The sequence below is a fragment of the Leptonotus elevatus genome, chromosome 2, assembly GCF_054856555.1.
Source record: "Leptonotus elevatus isolate MCC_2025b chromosome 2, RoL_Lele_1.0, whole genome shotgun sequence".
NCBI classification, from domain to species: domain Eukaryota; kingdom Metazoa; phylum Chordata; class Actinopteri; order Syngnathiformes; family Syngnathidae; genus Leptonotus; species Leptonotus elevatus.
The window spans coordinates 9443889-9460955 of NC_141240.1; the positions used below are offsets into that span (position 1 = coordinate 9443889).

General features: G+C 40.3%; 1 protein-coding gene across 3 annotated transcripts in view; it reads left to right on the top strand.

The window, feature by feature from the left end:
• abcc4 (ATP binding cassette subfamily C member 4 (PEL blood group)) overlaps window positions 1-17067 on the top strand; it is a 44691-nt gene that overhangs the window by 19293 nt on the left and 8331 nt on the right. For 2 of the 3 annotated variants that reach the window (XM_086067544.1, XM_086067545.1), the window contains exons 12-31: window positions 644-738; window positions 817-903; window positions 1963-2059; window positions 2640-2840; window positions 2929-3066; window positions 7449-7486; window positions 8596-8699; window positions 8790-8936; window positions 9172-9251; window positions 12966-13116; window positions 13189-13308; window positions 13382-13492; window positions 13570-13670; window positions 14830-15021; window positions 15097-15252; window positions 15408-15497; window positions 15636-15808; window positions 16028-16133; window positions 16216-16350; window positions 16462-16586. In XM_086067544.1, the coding sequence (XP_085923670.1) occupies window positions 644-738; window positions 817-903; window positions 1963-2059; window positions 2640-2840; window positions 2929-3066; window positions 7449-7486; window positions 8596-8699; window positions 8790-8936; window positions 9172-9251; window positions 12966-13116; window positions 13189-13308; window positions 13382-13492; window positions 13570-13670; window positions 14830-15021; window positions 15097-15252; window positions 15408-15497; window positions 15636-15808; window positions 16028-16133; window positions 16216-16350; window positions 16462-16551 (2412 nt within the window). In that variant the 3' untranslated portion in view covers window positions 16552-16586. Of the gene's footprint in view, window positions 1-643; window positions 739-816; window positions 904-1962; window positions 2060-2639; window positions 2841-2928; window positions 3067-7448; window positions 7487-8595; window positions 8700-8789; window positions 8937-9171; window positions 9252-12965; window positions 13117-13188; window positions 13309-13381; window positions 13493-13569; window positions 13671-14829; window positions 15022-15096; window positions 15253-15407; window positions 15498-15635; window positions 15809-16027; window positions 16134-16215; window positions 16351-16461; window positions 16867-17067 lie in introns of those variants that run through there. The other variant, XM_086067543.1, reaches the window with a different exon arrangement.

Below are 17067 nucleotides of genomic sequence, written 5' to 3' on the forward strand. Positions count from 1 at the left end.
TACAGACGACAGGGTTAGATGGAGGCAACTGATTCGCTGTGGCGACCCCTGAAGGGAAAAGCCAAAAAGAAAAGAAGAAGACCTATTTGGAACATTCCACAGGTTAATTGGAAACATGTGAGTGTCATGATTGGGTATAAAAAGAGCATCATCAAAAGACCCAGTTGTTCACAAGCTAGGATGGGGCGAGTTCACCTCTTTGTGAATAACTGTGTGAGCAAATAGCCCATCAGTTTAAGAACAATGTCTCTCAGTGCACATTTGCAAGGAGTTTAGGGATTTAATAATCTATCGTCCATAATATCATCAAAAGATTCAGAAAATCTGGAGAAATCTCTGAATGTAAGCAGCAAGGCCGAAAACCAACAATGAATGCCCGTGACTTTGACTGGCATAATTGTGTAAATAGTTATAATTAATTAATTAACTAAATAAATAATAGATATTGCCACAGCTCCTGTTGCATCTTAAGTAAGATTATTTGTAAAGAGAACAAAACTAAAATATAAGTTTGAAGATTAAATATCTTCTCTTTGTAAAGTATTCAGTTGTATTCTCTTTTTATTTACACAATACACAACATCCCACCTTAATTAGAATTAGGGTTTGTATGACTGGCCGCTTGTGCCACGCTGTTGTGTAGGACTTGGAGCTGCTCCCAGATGGAGACCTGACGCTGATTGGGGACCGTGGCGCCACACTCAGTGGGGGGCAGAAGGCTCGTGTCAACCTGGCCAGGTAATGCACATGCAATAAAAAATGAGTCATTGCATGCCCCAGTGTCACACTATTCAGTGGATTCTTGTGTGTCTCCAGAGCTGTGTATCAGGATGCCGATATTTACCTCCTGGATGACCCTCTCAGTGCTGTGGACGCTGAAGTCGGAAGGCATCTCTTTGAACAGTAAGAATGCAAAATTGCATTAAATTAATAAATACAGTACTGTATTGCAAAAGGAAGAGAACCAAGAAAATATTTACCCACTTTTAAGAAAGGGAAAACTGTTTTTTTTTTTTGTTTTGTTTTTTTTGCCCTGCCCTGCCCTGCCCTGTGAGTTTACGGCTTTAATTCAGTTTCTAGAATTAATTGTTTTGGAAACTTGTATCTAGTATGGTTTATTTCAGGGGTAACTCCACTTCATCGGTGTATTTACTTTTTTTCCTCTTTTTTATTTTGATCTTTTTTGGTTGATCATGGATGATCGGTATCTGAATCTGCAACATATAATCCTGATCGGTACACCCCTAGCTAAAATGGCCTTAAATGTAGTGCTACAGCACTGTTGGTTGCATAGACAGCATATGTGTGGTATGGTAGACATTTGTGAACTTGCTTTCATTTAAATAAAGTATTTTTTGTAGTTTTATTAAGGGTTCATCGGTGTGGACAGATGTCATTGACCTTATGTGGCGAGAAATATTTAGAAAAAAACACCCATGTAAGTCTACAGGTATATTAGTCAGTACTTTGAGAAACAAAGTAATGTGTAGAATAGACAGAGACAAGGAATGTGTTTGAAGTAAGACAGGAAGAGGTGCGGTGCTGGTCCTGATGTGCTCACAATGGCTTTTCCTGAGCACTGTTGCATAACAGAGGAACACAGACTCAAGTCCAGCAAATATCTACACCAGCAGTTCCCAACCTTTTTTGGCTTGTGTACTCCTTAACCTTTGTCATACCATCAGTAACCCCTTGCTTATACGTATTGTCCGTTCTCCAAAAGTAGCATTTAGCACACATTTTATTTTGTTTCTTTAATTTTAACATACACAACCAATATTCAGACTCACTATAGCAGTTTCACTTGGTTTTCATCAGTCATGTGAGCTGTGCCACAGGTTATTGATCTGGGCAATGTATTTTAAATGTCTCCATTAACCTCCAGTGTGCTCACATAACTCAGGGGTTACACATACTCCTGATCTACACTGTTTCATTGTCAACCATTTATTTTCAACCCAGGTGCATCTGTGGCATATTGAAGAGCAAACCCCGCATCCTGGTCACCCACCAACTCCAGTACCTGAAAGGTGCAGACCAGATTGTGGTCCTCAAAGAGGTTTGGGCATTCAAATGCAAGTTACAATGTCCACAACCCTTAATAATTTCATACTTGTCTTTAGCACAAATCAGCTTCATGTTTTTACCCCACTTGAAACACTTCGTGGAAAGGCAGAAAGGCAGAAAGGCAAAACTAACAACCCATCACTTCATCTTCTACGCTACATATAATGTTTATGGCTGTAGTTAAGCTGGAGTCCATCACAGATGGCGTAGGCCTAAGGTGGACTACAACGGGGCCTTATAGTTATTCAGTCACAGCTGTATTGTGAAACGACGGCTGCATGGAAGTCAGCTTTATAAACTACAAGACTGAAATGGTGTAAACATCACACACAAATTAATCATGAATCAATATATTTTTGTATGGTTCTTGTTGTTGAGGCTGCTAAAAAGTACTCTAGCTAGCCTAAAAGTCTGTTTAGTAGCAGCAGAGTCTGGAAGTGTCACATGTGCATATAGCACATTGGCCATTACCTGTATGGCTTTAGTCTTGCCACCTGACATGTGATGATGCTTCCAGCACTGGTATGCACGCACAATAATGAATCAATTGCACTTATCTATATTTGTTCCAGGGTCAAATGGTGGACAAGGGGACGTACACGGAGCTACAGCAGTCCGGAGTGGATTTCACCTCACTCCTGAAGAAGGATGAGGAGGAGGAGCCCCAAAAGCCTCCCTCAGACCTTTCCTCCCGAAGCCGGACTTTGTCCCAGAACTCAGTGCGGTCTCAGGCCTCTTCCGTGCATTCGGTCCAGGATGGAGAACAATTAGCAGTTTGTACAATGATTGTCTTTCAAAAATATCTCAAAAGGTGAAACCTTTCAAGTTGCTGGTGCGGCATTACTGTTCTTTCATACCCAGGCTGAACCAGTGCACACGGTGCCAGAAGAGACTCGCGCACAGGGATCCATTGGATTTAGTATGTACATGAAGTACATGCGAGCTGGTGTCAGCTTTTTGTTTGTGGCCGTTGTGATGCTCCTGAATATTCTGGCTCAGGTAAGGAAATGGAAAACTGCTTAGTCACACTTACAGGTCCAGGAATGGAAATAATTTTTAGAAACCATAATGGAAATCTATTTCCATCTCAATACAGTTCTTTGAGTCACTGACAGGGCTAGACTGGCTAACAGGTATACAGGGCGAATGCGGTGCTATTTAATGATTATTTTTGCTCAATTTCACCCCAACGGACTGGCCCACAATTTAAAGGGCACAACCCATTAATAATTTTTACAAGATAGATAGCAAACCGAACCAATCAACTTCAAATCCTAAATCAAAATGCCAGGGATGTTTTTGTTGTTGTTGTTTTTTGTGACAGTCCAGCCCTGGCCATTGATGGTGTAGTGCTACACTTGCCTGGCTTCAGTGCAGGCTGCAACCAGTCTAGGCTGTAGTCTGCCTTTTTTTCTGAAATCAGTTGGTATAGGCTGCAGCTTTCTCACGACCAGGGCTTGACATTAACGCCAACCACCCTGCCAAATGTGAGTGAATTTCATCAGTGACGGGCAAGTCCGTCACCCTCACTAGCCACTTTTGCGGTTGTTTTGTATGTATTCGAGGGTGCATCAAAAAACAAATTTTAATTTTTTTTCTACATGACAGGGAGCCAAAAGTCTTCCAATATATCAAGAAATTACGCATGCAAAATATTTCTCCCAATATATGATGGTTTAGGGGTGCCACAATATATATATATATTTTTACTATTAGTAAATTGTGGTCAATGGGTGCCAAAGCGATGTGAGGTAAAACAAAAGACTGCTTCTCAAGAAACTGAAGTGACCTTCATTGTTTCAGTTGGGTATGTATAGTCTTATTACATTATACCATCTGTTCTGTTGTGTTTTTAATTTTTACTTTTATACTTTTATAATATATTTTTTCATAGAGGCCTTTGCTAACCACAGTTAGGCTAGTTAAACAAACCTATTCAAAAAATGATTACATCATAACATGTTAAAATTGACTAGTAGTTTTTTCTTACAGTATAATAAACCCTGATTGATATTAAATGATAAATTCTTGACTGTTAAAGGAAACAAAACCGTTTCATAGCTAAAATGGCAAAGAATAGCTACTAGTAATGACCCATTTATTGGCGAGTAGTATGAGTACATTACACTGTCATATCTGTAAGCTGGGCCAATAGGTTTTTCTTTTAACGCTGTTGGATATTAAATGAAAACAATCTTGACAGTTAAAAGAAAAACATTTTGAAAGCTAAAATGGCTCAAATTTACAGGGAGATATTCACTTTATAACATTCTTTCCGGGCGGGTTTGAAATTGTCAGTTTTTCGTTGGGCGGCAAATGGGTGGCTGCAACGTACACTTTACTGTGGCTGGCAGACTGCGCACTGGCTGACGGTGGCCCAGAACTTTAGCTGAGCGGCAAATGTTGAGCTGCTGCACCGGAGGCGATGAGTACGAACCCCGCTCGAAGTAAAATAAATAAAAAAATTAAAAAAGATTGCTGAGCAAAAATGGTAAGACTTCAAAAGAGAGTAATGTTTTTTTTGTTTTCTTTTCTACCCATACAGAAGAGGCATATGCTAAAATAGTTTGAATGTATGGCATCTTGTATCTGAGTCTCAAGTATCTCGAGGTCAGGCTGAGAGAAAATATGGTCACTCTAGGATACGTTGTACACTCGCCTGCTGACTCACAAATTTGTAATTGGTGTGCGCGTTTCAATTTGCGACTGCCTGCCTACCCAAACCAAGAGCTCACTGCACGTCACTGATAAGTATAGATATAGTAATATCTCTCTCACTCTCCGTGTGTGTGACGAACCAATGTCTGTATCAGTGACATTAGATAGCGACAGTTGGGGGGTGGGGGACAAGAAAGAGCAGCATCTGCAGAATGTGCTGCAGGTAGTTGAACTTGACTGCAGCCAACAACCCAACCTTCGCAGCTGCAAACGCAAACTAATCCCTGAATAGCATGGTTACTCTCAGGGAGACATATCCAGTGGGCGAGTGGATGATGCAATGGTAAAGTGGAGTCTGACTGAGCAATTAAGTTTAGTTCAGGGTTTACCAATTCAGGTCCTTGAGGTCCGGAGTCCTGCCGGTTTTAGATGTCCGCCCACTAGCACCCCTGATTCATGTAATCAGCTCATCAGCATGCCTGATAACGATCCTGATCTTTAGTATCAGGTGTGTTAGGAGGCGAAAACATGTAAAACCTGCAGGACTCTGGGCCTCGAGGACCAGAATTGGTGAGCCCTGGTTTAGTTAATATACACTCTTATTCTTCTATTAGTTATCCACTAAAAATCGATTGTTCCTCAATGTGTATCAGTATTGTGTAACAATAACATCAACTCAACTTTATATGTGTCTAATTTCCCTCACTACTTCAAAATAAAAATTAGGCTAAGTCCACACAAGCATGCCCCATTGACCTCCTATCATTATGTCTACAGGACAAATTCATTTAGAGTTTTGATGACCCAAGATAATATACTATTGTTAAAAACTGTACTGTATTCAACATTTTCCAGTGAACTTTGGACAATTAAACTAAAAATATAATTTAAAAAATATATTTTTGCAAAAGTTTGTGTGCTTTGTGGCAACCCTAAATTTCAATAGATTTCCTCAAAATTTTTGTTAGTCATTTTTTTGATAATTGGAACACAATGCAGTGCCAGCCAAATTCACATTTTCAAATTCCAATTCAAATTTGATGCACCCTAATGTATACGGTATATTGATCTGTAATTTCCACAAACAGCATCTGTACTAATAAACCCATCGCAATCGAAGACTACGGCAGCACAACTCCCATGAGCACTGCCTGCAGTGTTTTCTCATTGGTGATTTTGTGATCCCTTTTTGCTGATGTCACTGCTGAAAGGGAAAGCAATGAACCCATGAAACAATTGTAGCTATGAATTGTACCTTGGTCATGGAGGAAGCATTGTGACTAAATGGGCACAAGACAACTGGTTCTAATTCAACTTCAGCCTTCACCAGTCTAATGTTGCCGGTGACGTTTCAGTCCTTCATGAAGTCAGCAGAGTCTAACAAGTTGACAATACTGCTACAGAAAGACATACAGTACATTCTTTGGGTAAAAAAAGTTGACCTTTCACAGTTTACGTATAGATGTGCGAATAAATATTATGTTCCGTGTATTATAAACAAAGATTCTGTTTGTTAAATAAAACGTGGAGTCTGGAGGTGTTTGCCAAAAAATAAATGGACACCAGCTAATGTTGTGTTTACAAACTGCATCAAACAAACTTCAGCCTGCACTCTATTTTTTAAGTCTGTCAGAAAGCTAGATTAGTCTTGATTCAGTTCATGTTTTGTCCCGGGTGGATGAGGTAAAAGGTTTAAAAATTTGAAGTACTTATTGAAACTCCTAAACAAAACGGATAGCACATGTTTTATATTGGTGCAGCGACCAAAAGAAAAAAATTGAAAGAAGCTTGTTTAAGATGCGTATTTTTAAATAAAAGCAGCATAACCAGACAGACTGCCTTATAAAGCTGAATACGTGATCATGACCTGTAGCAATAAACATTTTGTTACTCTTGTGATGTAAGTGTGCACAGGGGTCATAGCATGACATAGTCACTTTCAATCATAATAACATAACCTGCTTTGTGTGGAACGTAACATGCCCAAAGTCCCAAACCCAGAAAGCAGGTTGGCGGACTTATTGTGCGTGCTTTGATAACTTGCCTAACTACTGGCTGATGACAAGATGGTTTTATATAATTTATTTATATATATCTTCCATGCTTAATGTGTGAATCCTAACCCTAAGTAAGACGTTTTGTTGAATATTCCCATAAAAAATAAATTAAAAATCGGTTTGGCCGCATATCGAATCGATTCGAGAATTGCGCGCTGTAATATTGAGATATATTGCCGAATCGATTTTTCTAACACCCCTAATATATATATATATATATATATGACATATCTAAACAGGAAGTCTAAATATCGGTTGCAATCATCTTTGGTATCTCGTCAAGACATCTTGTGTAAAACAAAAAACTACAGTCGACATTTCAAATTTCTACAGTTGCTTCGCCAATCACCTGAACTGGAAGAAAGTGCTTCAAACTGTTCTTCTGAATGCCTAATTTTGTTGCACATAATCCCTATTATCCAACAAGAAAACCGTTGCTAGTAAAAATGCTGAGTTGCTGTTAACTCTAAGAAACCACTTGCCACAATGGTTGGTGAGCAGAAAAGTTCATGTCAAGCCCTGCTCGACACCCTGACTTTAGAAAATTAGTAAATGCTGTGATTGATTTAATTCTGGGAATTTGATGAGCATTAACTGTAGTTCCCTATGATACGAAAATAGACATGTGGGAGATGCAGTGAAACACACTAACACTGCATTTTGCAGGTGGCGTACATTTTGCAGGACTGGTGGCTGGCTTACTGGTATGTAGAGGGACCACACCCTCACAAGGTGCATTATTATATGTTTTATGACAACATTGGGCATTGCAGCCCACTTGAAAAACACTGCCAGTTTACTTTTCAATTGTTTATTGGGGGCAGGGTTTGTTACTATATGAATGTAATCAAATTGTTGTTTTAAGAGAAGAGTTCCAACAGGAAACAAGTACGAGTTTGAATAACTAATTTGTAACTGGAAACAAATGTAACATGGCTATAATAATGCGTTAATAATTTATTTGAATGTTTGAAAGAACGGAGAGCTGAAACTGTATTTGCCATCGGTACAATCCAGATAAACAATGAATGCCTATCGTTGTTGCATATCCAATAGTACGTTACATGCTTGCCAATGCAAAGTCCGATACAAACAAATGAGCCATATGCATATCTCATTCTTTTAAGACGTGAAGCTCGTATCCATTGAATAATAGCAATGTACTCTGTACTTTTTGAAATTTGGCACGGTGGCTGACTGGTTAGCACGTCCGCCTCCCAGTGCAGAGGACGTGAGATCGAGTCCGGGCTTCGGCTTTCCTGGGTGGAGTTTGCATGTTCTCCCCGTGCCTGTGTGGGTTTTCTCCGGGTACTCCGGTTTCCTCCCACATTCCAAAGACATGCATGTCAGGTTAATTGAACACTCTAAAAAATTCTCCCTCGGTGTGATTGTGAGTATGAATGGTTGTTCGTCTCTGTGTGCCCTGTGATTGGCTGGCAACCAGTTCAGGGTGTGCCCCGCCTACTGCCCGAAGCCAGCTGGGATAGGCTCCAGCGACCCTAGTGAGGAATAAGCGGCTAAGAAAATGGATGGATAGATGGATGGATGGCATTCCGATTATTCAACGTATACTTTCATTCTCATATACATAGAACACAGCCCAAATTAAATAATAGCAGTGTTCATGCTCAACTTTCAGCACTCAATAAAACAACTGTGACTAGCAGAGGTGTACAGTACCTGTGTACGTATTAGCATCACTAAATACAGTAAATCCGGACCCACCTACAGCATAGTAACTGTCAAGTGGGTCTAGAGTGAGCAAAAATTAGCAAAGTAGCATCCCTGATTTGTCAATGTTTGATGTCATCAGGGCTGACGAGCAAAGCAAACTGGACACCAACAGCACCACGGGCCACAATGTCACCAAAGTTGACAAAGAGCTTGACCTTGAGTTCTACTTGGGCATTTATGGAGGTAACGTGTACATCCAGCCAGCTTCTTTGCACACATGTACACTTTGCTCGGCACAAAACTACTAAGTGGGACTCTGTTACTGTTTCACAGGTTTGACAGCCGTCACCGTTATTTTTGGTTTTGTGAGGACTTTACTGATGTTCAACATGCTGGTGAGATGTTCACAGGCCCTGCACAACAGCATGTTTTCTACGATCCTTCGCACTCACGTGCGCTTCTTTGACATCAACCCCATTGGTGAGCTACTATCTGTGAGAAAGGAAAAAAATAGAAATTAGATTGTGGGTGTTTGAGATCTTCATTAAATAGAGAGTCTAGTATTCATTCATGTTTGTCCCAAGTTGTCCGTCTCATATGTAGTCATCTGGCCCTTTGTTTTGCAGGCGACACACTACCAGGCAAACGTTTAATGCTTTCTAATGTATACACTGCTGGGTATAAATGGTGCTTTTGTGTGCCGTTTTGATCTCAGGCAGAATTTTAAACCGGTTTTCGAAGGACATCGGCCTGCTGGATTCCATCATGCCATGGACCTTTGTTGACTTTGTTCAGGTATGATATCGAGAGTCAACTATTAAGTCAACTAGGTGTAAACTCATTCTTCTGCCACATTTTCACAGCTATACAAAATCTAAAAAAATATTTTTTTATTATCACTGTCACAGGAACAGTGAAAATCTGTTGCAGCATTGTTTAAAAAAATATACAGTAAGCATGCAGTTGTCAAAAAGGGAGCTTCATATTTTCATGATCTGAACTTACCTTATCCAACAATGGGGATGTTTTTTGTGTCTTTTCAGAATTCCAGACATTCAATCCCATGTTCTTATTGTATTTAGGGTCTGAAAATGACTGGTTAAAGATCTAAGAGTTTTCCATGTACACAAAAAGGCCTATTTCAAATATTTCTAATCTACCTGTTACATCACGTTTCTGGTGAGTCTCAGTGACAATATTTTAGATTTGTGAACAATATTTGAGAGAAGTAGGCAGTTTGTGTATGTAGAAAAAGTCTTAGATGTTTCAGTTCAGATCATGAAAAATGGGAGCAAGAACAATTTGTTTGTTAGCTTGCGTGTTGTCTGTAAAAATGAGAAATAACTAGGAATTTTTGTTCTGCTTTATCGTGGCAATCTATTTTATCTGTCTGTGGTATGATAGCAATGTGATGGTCTATTTTAAACTTGAATGTAAGGCTAGCATATCAGCACATATATCACAAGTCCTTGTCGGAGTTTAACCTTATGAAACTAAAACACCATTAACTCAATCACTGCCATTGACGGCTATAAACGTCAAAAAATAATTTTAACTATTTCTATTAGTTTAACTCGCCCCCCCCCCCACACACACACACACTTTTGTTAACAAGAGTATGAAAACCTAGACTTTTTTTTTTAATAACCTTTTATTTATTTATTATTTTAAAGAAAAGATTATTAAAAAATTAGGGGCGTCAGGCGATTAAAATTTGTAATTGTAATTAATCGCATGACTTCAATAGTTAACTCACGATTAATCACAAATTTTATATCTGTTCTAAATGTACAATAATATTCTTCTAGGTTTTCATACTCTTGTTAATAAAAGTGATTTTTTTTTTTTTAACTAATAGAAAAAGTTAAAAAATGTTTACGTTTATAGCCATCAACGTCAGTGAATGAGTTAATTAACGTACGCCTGCTACAATAGGTATATTCCACAGAGAAGGCGGCACTTCAGACTTCCGGGTTTCACACATCAGCTTTGTTTCCGGTTCTGGTTTGCAACATGTGGGCCGCGTCCCAGAGCTTGCGTTTCCGCCTTTGTGCTCCTCGGTTGCGCATTCCCGTCGACGGGTGCGTAGTGTGTCTGTCGTTGTCATCTCAAAGAGCTGAGACGCCCATCGGCGGGAGCGCGCGGTTGGGGGGGGATGCGAGTGTTTGAACGCGACCAGCACGCTGATGTGTGAAAGTCAGAAGTCCATGGCATCTACCCCTGATGAAATCAATACTTCTCATCAAGATATCCACCCATCCATTCTCTGAACTGCTTACCCTCACTAGGTTTGTGGGTGTGCTGCATTTTTTCAAGCTGTCTTTGGGCGAGAGGCGGGGTTCACCCTAAACTAGCTGCCAGCCAGTCGCAGTCATCAAAACTTTCATATAAAAGTTGGACGCAGGATCTTTTTTTCAAACCACACATTCATGGGACATGTGAACCTTGACTGGAGAAGTCACAGACAACCTGCATCACTGGCAACTGTGGTAGAGAAATTTCATATGCTTTTTATATTAGAAAAATATGCACATGCACATGCTGACTATATTAAAAAAAAAAAAAAAAAATCACCATGAATTCCCTTAGAAGTTACCACTAGATAAGTTAGCTCAACTGCAGTATCATATAAGACATTTGTGTAGCTACTAGAGCTGTCAAAATTAATTGATTATTTAACAAGCAATCAATTATCAAATTAAGTGACAACTATTTTAATAATCAACTAATCGTTTGGAGCCATTTTATTTATTCAAAACTGTTCAAACTCCAAGTCCTCTGATTCAGCATATCAACAGTAATTGTTCACTGATTTCTGTAGATCAATTATCTTCTGTGTTTAATCAAAATAATACATTTGCAAATATCTGTTTTTACTTTCAAAAACAATGACTGAACCGGTAAGTACAACATTGATTCCCCTTTTCTTAATCACTTAATCATTGGTTATTAAACAGTAATCGAGGGGGAAAATGTTTTTGTAATTCACTTTAATGGAAAATTAAAATGAATCAGATTAGTCAATTAATTTGTTGAATAATCGATCGATTAATGGATTCTAAAAATATTTGATAGTGACAGCACTAGTAGCTACAGAAATGTGAATAATGTAAATGAACCCTCCATCCATCCATCCATCCATTTTCTTAACCGCTTTTCCTCACAAGGGTCGCGGGGGGTGTTGGAGCCTATCCCAGCTGGCTTCGGGCAGTAGTACACCCTGAACTGGTTGCCAGCCAATCGCAGTGTAAATGAACCGTAGATATATTTACTCACTTTTTGTAGGAGCAATCATTTTGGCTCAATTACCCGTGTCGCGTGTCAATCACCTAGAAACATGCATACTTTCCAAAACATCAGGGAGCAGGCTTAAGCTACCCAAGGACCTTTGCAACTCAGACCGCAGCAACACAATCAAAAAAGACATTGTGAAGTATTGCTCTGTACTACCATCAGAAAGTCCAGAGTGTTGCGAAAAAGACGTGGCAACGGCAGCACACCTTCAAAGCAATTTGACAAGTAGCAACATGCAATAAATTATTCTATTTATACAAACCACAATTCCAATGAAGTTGGGACGTTTTGGAAAGTGTAAATAAAAATGCAATACAATCATTTGCAAATCTTTTCATCCTATATTAAATGGAATACTGCATTTAATGTTAAAATTGATAACTTTGTTGTTGTTGCAAATATTCACTTGAAACACATTCCAAAAAAGTGAGGACGGGCATATTTACCACTAAGTGGCATCGCCTTTCCTTTTAACAACACTCAATAAATGTTTGGGAGCTGAAGACACAAATTGTTGAAGCACAAATATTACCGGTTTGATGTTGAATTACAGTATGTACAATCAATTAAAAATAGAGGTCATCAACCTACCTCATGACACACATTTAATTATGTTCTAGTGTCAGGCCAAATGAGACCGTTTGAACAAGTATGACGAAAAGTGTTTTTTTTTTAAAGACTGCAAACTCTACCTACAGGCCAATCCTAGCTATGTTATTGTCATTCGTCATCTTTTTTTTTTTAATCACCAGGTAATGGTAAGGACTGATGCATTTATCTGCAGACAATATTTGGACGTAGAGCTTCTTATAGATCTGTTTTGGAGGCATGCAGAGAGGTTCCGTTTGCCAACCACTGCTGCTGTAAATGCATTTTTCTTTCTCAAAGGAAGAACATAAAAAACGTGAGATGTTTAGGAGTTAGGAGACCACCGGCTATTTCACAGTGAACGTGAGTGGCCAAGATGGCGTCGTGCAGGCGATGTCATTATTATTTAATCGGCTTAATTTTTTTCCCAGGGACTCGTATGCCATTGATATTTGCACTATTAGTGTTTATACACACTGCTCAATCAAATGGACAATGACTTTTCAGTGCTGTGTTGCTTGAAGTCCCCTCCACCCCAACCAACTGAATTTCATGCACGTTAGACACAAATTCTTATTTTCTCAAAGAAAGACATTAACAGCGGAATTTGTATTTTTTTGTACTCAGGTTTTTCTGCAAATTCTTGGGGTGGTTGCGGTGGCGGTGGGTGTGATCCCCTGGATTCTCCTTCCTGTGCTCCCCCTACTCATTGTTTTCCTCTTCCTCCGGCGCTACTTCCTGGAGACCTCCAGAGACATCAAACGTCTCGAGTCCACAAGTGAGTGTCCCCCGCAGGGATTAAATTAGTGTCGGAATAATTGTTAAAATCAGCTTCCTTCCTCTCCCGCAGCTCGGAGTCCAGTTTTCTCGCACCTGTCTTCCTCTCTGCAGGGCCTGTGGACTATTCGAGCCTTCAGAGCAGAGGGCCGCTTCCAAAAGGCCTTTGACGACCATCAGGATCTGCACTCAGGTTGTTTGAGGAGAGAGTCATTGTTTGTTGATGGAAGGAACAATGACCATTCTCACCTGTGCTCCTGAAACAGCGGCGTGGTTCCTTTTCCTGACCACGTCTCGCTGGTTTGCCGTACGCCTCGATGGCATGTGCTCCATCTTTGTGATAATCACCACATTTGGCTGCCTGCTGCTCCGCGACCGTAAGGATTAGCGAGATGAAGTATTGTGGGAGACGGTCAGATTGAAGGCTTTGTGAAAATGTGTTTTGTCCTGCCAGAACTGGACGCCGGCTCTGTGGGTTTGGCTTTGAGCTATTCCATCACTCTGATGGGCATGTTCCAGTGGGGGGTCCGGCAGAGCGCTGAGATGGAGAACATGGTATGAGGCTCGCGTTTTGCAAAATGTTGAGGTTTTGACGTTGGACATTTCCATGGGAATTAATGGGAGTTCAAAAGAATAAACAGGATTATAGTGTTCCCTCGTTTTGCGCTGGAGTTTGGTTCCAAAAAATGCCCGCAACAAATGTAACTTTATGTTTTACATTTATTAGAAGTGTTTTACGGCTGTAAAAAAACCCTCACCACACACTTTGTATGCTTTTCTCATCGAGGCATTTGCATTTTTTCACATTTCTCTCTTGTATAAACATTCTCAATGTTCAAACCTTCATAAATGTTAGAAAATAGGTGCATTACTGTAAAAAAAAAAACTAAATGCATGCAAAATTGTGAAAAAAGCGAGGCCACGAAATGTGAAGTGCATTATAGCGAGGGTAAAGCAGAAAGTTACAAATTTGAAGATTGGCTGTTAATAGAGAATTTCGTCATAGAAAATATATTTTTGCATAATCCTGATTCAAAATATTTCTTTCAATTGCAGCGGTACCTTGACTTATGCTTCAGATACGGCGCTGCTCGAGTAAAAAAAAAGAGCAATTAATATACTGTAATGCTCTTGCATGCAAGGAGTGCTACACATTTATTTTGTGTGGATTTTTGCTTATGACAAAACAAAATGTGGATATTCGTCCTCAACTTGGATACCTGTCCTTTAAATTAGCCCCAATTCACACAAAATTCCCATAAAATCTAAAACATTTCCCTATGGAAATTAAAGCTGCTCTCTGTAACAATTTGGCCAAAAATATCTTTACAATAACTTTTTTATTTTTGACTGAAACATCTTCTAATTAGTAGATCAACACCTTCACTGTTCACAATGGGTACTCCTGCAAGCCTCTGGCCAATAGTTTTCAGACTGGATTCAGGTTCAAATTTCCCGCCCTCTGTCTGTGGATGTGACGTAATGTGCGCATTTCTGTATGTGAAGAAAGGGAAATGCAGTTTCATTTTTAAGCCACAAGTGTGGCAGTAGCGATTCGAAATTCAATTTTCTGCGTTCAGTAGCTTTAACCAGAAATTTACCGGAAATTTCTACCCCTTTGCAACCCTTTATAAGATATTCAAGTCTTTCAGTAAATTGAGATTATGTTTCTGTGAGCCAGTATAGAACAAAAATGTGGTTAACCTTTTAACAGATGACATCCGTGGAGCGTGTGGTGGAATACACCGAACTGGAAAGTGAAGCCCCCTGGGAAACGAAAAAGCGACCTCCGCCTAGTTGGCCCGAAAAAGGTCAGGTGACCTTTGACAGGGTCAACTTTTCCTACAGCCCTGATGGTCCCAAAGTTTTGGACAACTTGAAAGTGACATTCCAACCCAAAGAGAAGGTCAGAGAGGGATGTTGTTGATGATGTCACTGATGGCTGACCAAAGCTGACGTGATTGGTCATTGCTGATGTCAGGTGGGCATCGTGGGTCGGACGGGCGCCGGCAAGAGCTCCCTGGTGTCGGCACTGTTTCGCCTGGCTGAACCCCAAGGAAACATCTACATTGACGGCATGTTGACTTCTGAGCTGGGCCTTCATGACATCCGTCAGAGGATGTCTATCATTCCTCAGGTGGTTGCCAGCCTTGAATCAGATTATAGTGGACTGTTGATTGTTGTGGAGCAGGCTTAGAATAGTTTGTCATTGAGTCACAAACCTGTGGATTTTCCAAAAGGCTCAAATCCATTTGTCTGTTTTCTTTGTGTTACTCTCAACTCCTCCATCAGGACCCGGTGCTGTTCACGGGTACCATGAGAAAGAACCTGGACCCTTTCAACCAGTATTCCGATGAGGAACTGTGGAATGCGCTACAAGAGGTGGCATGCATGCAAACAGACACAATCATGCAGAATGCCACGTGACATGAGCACTTTTTAAAAAATAATAACATCGTATTCAAAGCGCAACCAGTTGGACATGTTGAGAATTGTATGTATACTCTGTGTGGGTTGCAGGTCCAGCTGAAAGGCGTGGTGGAGGAGCTTCCTGGGAAACTGGAAACTGTTCTGGCTGAGTCTGGCTCCAACTTCAGCGTGGGCCAGAGGCAGCTGGTGTGTTTAGCCAGAGCCATCCTGAGGAAAAACCGCATCCTCATTATTGATGAGGCCACCGCCAACGTGGACCCCAGGTCAGTCAACATAAACTTAAAGACAAGTTTACAAAAGGGCGTCCACTCATACTGGATTGCATGTATGCATTTTAGGACTCAAAGCAAATTGTTTTCTTTTGAGTGATCTGATTTCTTCGACTTGTTGACGTGTGCAAAAAAAAAAAAATGCTGACTAATCACTCTGGTTCGCTTGTAAGGCTGAAAGAGGCTTAACTTCCATTGCGCACGTGTTTGCAGGACCGATGAACTGATCCAGAGAACTATCCGAGAGAAGTTCCAGGAATGCACCGTGCTCACCATCGCTCATCGCCTTAACACCATCATAGACAGCGATCGCATCCTGGTGCCGCCTCTTTCTGTCACATTCACTCCATGCATACGTACATATTTCCCACATGAAATCACATTTGCGTGCATGGTTCCAGGTTCTAGATGCAGGGCGAATCCACGCATACGATGAGCCGTACACGCTTCTCCTAGACCCCTCTTCTATTTTTCGTAAAATGGTGCAGCAGACTGGCAAGCAGGAGGCTGCCGCCCTGCTGGAGGCAGCTAAAAAGGCAAGTCTCTGTCGAAAGTTTGAACGTTTTGGGAGCCACGCCAGCTCAGCTTCACTGGCACAAGTGAAACTTAAGGAAAAGCTAAATGAAAGCTGCTCGTTTGCGTTTCAGGCTTATGACAGCAGAAGCCGACCCAACTACAGTAACGGGGAGGCGGACGTATCGGATGGGAGTTTAGTCATCTTTGAGACAGCTCTGTGAGCCGCGCACTACGTTGGAGAGGTCACATGCCAAATGTACGCACATGATGCGAACCACTGCTGTACAAACTTATTTTTCACACATAAAAACGCTGCCTTGTTTTCAATCTGCAGCAGTCACTTTATTTTAACGTGCGCAAGTGCAAACACAAGTGCCAAGTATCTTTTTGTGAGCATGGTGAGTGTTTCAAAATGTAAAGACCAGGTGCAAGCAGTTAAAAAAAAAAAAAACTTGTTTTATGGTCATTGTGAGCCTGCCACAAATGAAAACTGCCTCGTTTAATCAGGCAACATTTTAATAAAAGATCCAAGTTGAGGGATAGTTTTACTCAAATTTGTTTTTAAGGTCTAAGATTTTTTTGTGTGTGCAATACTTAAATGACTATAGTCAATTAAATAGCAAAAATGTGAAATACGGTAATTAAAATGTGGTTTTCATTAAATTGCGAACTATGATCTTGAATATGACTATTGAATCTATTATTCACGACCAATTTATATATCTAATATCAAGGGT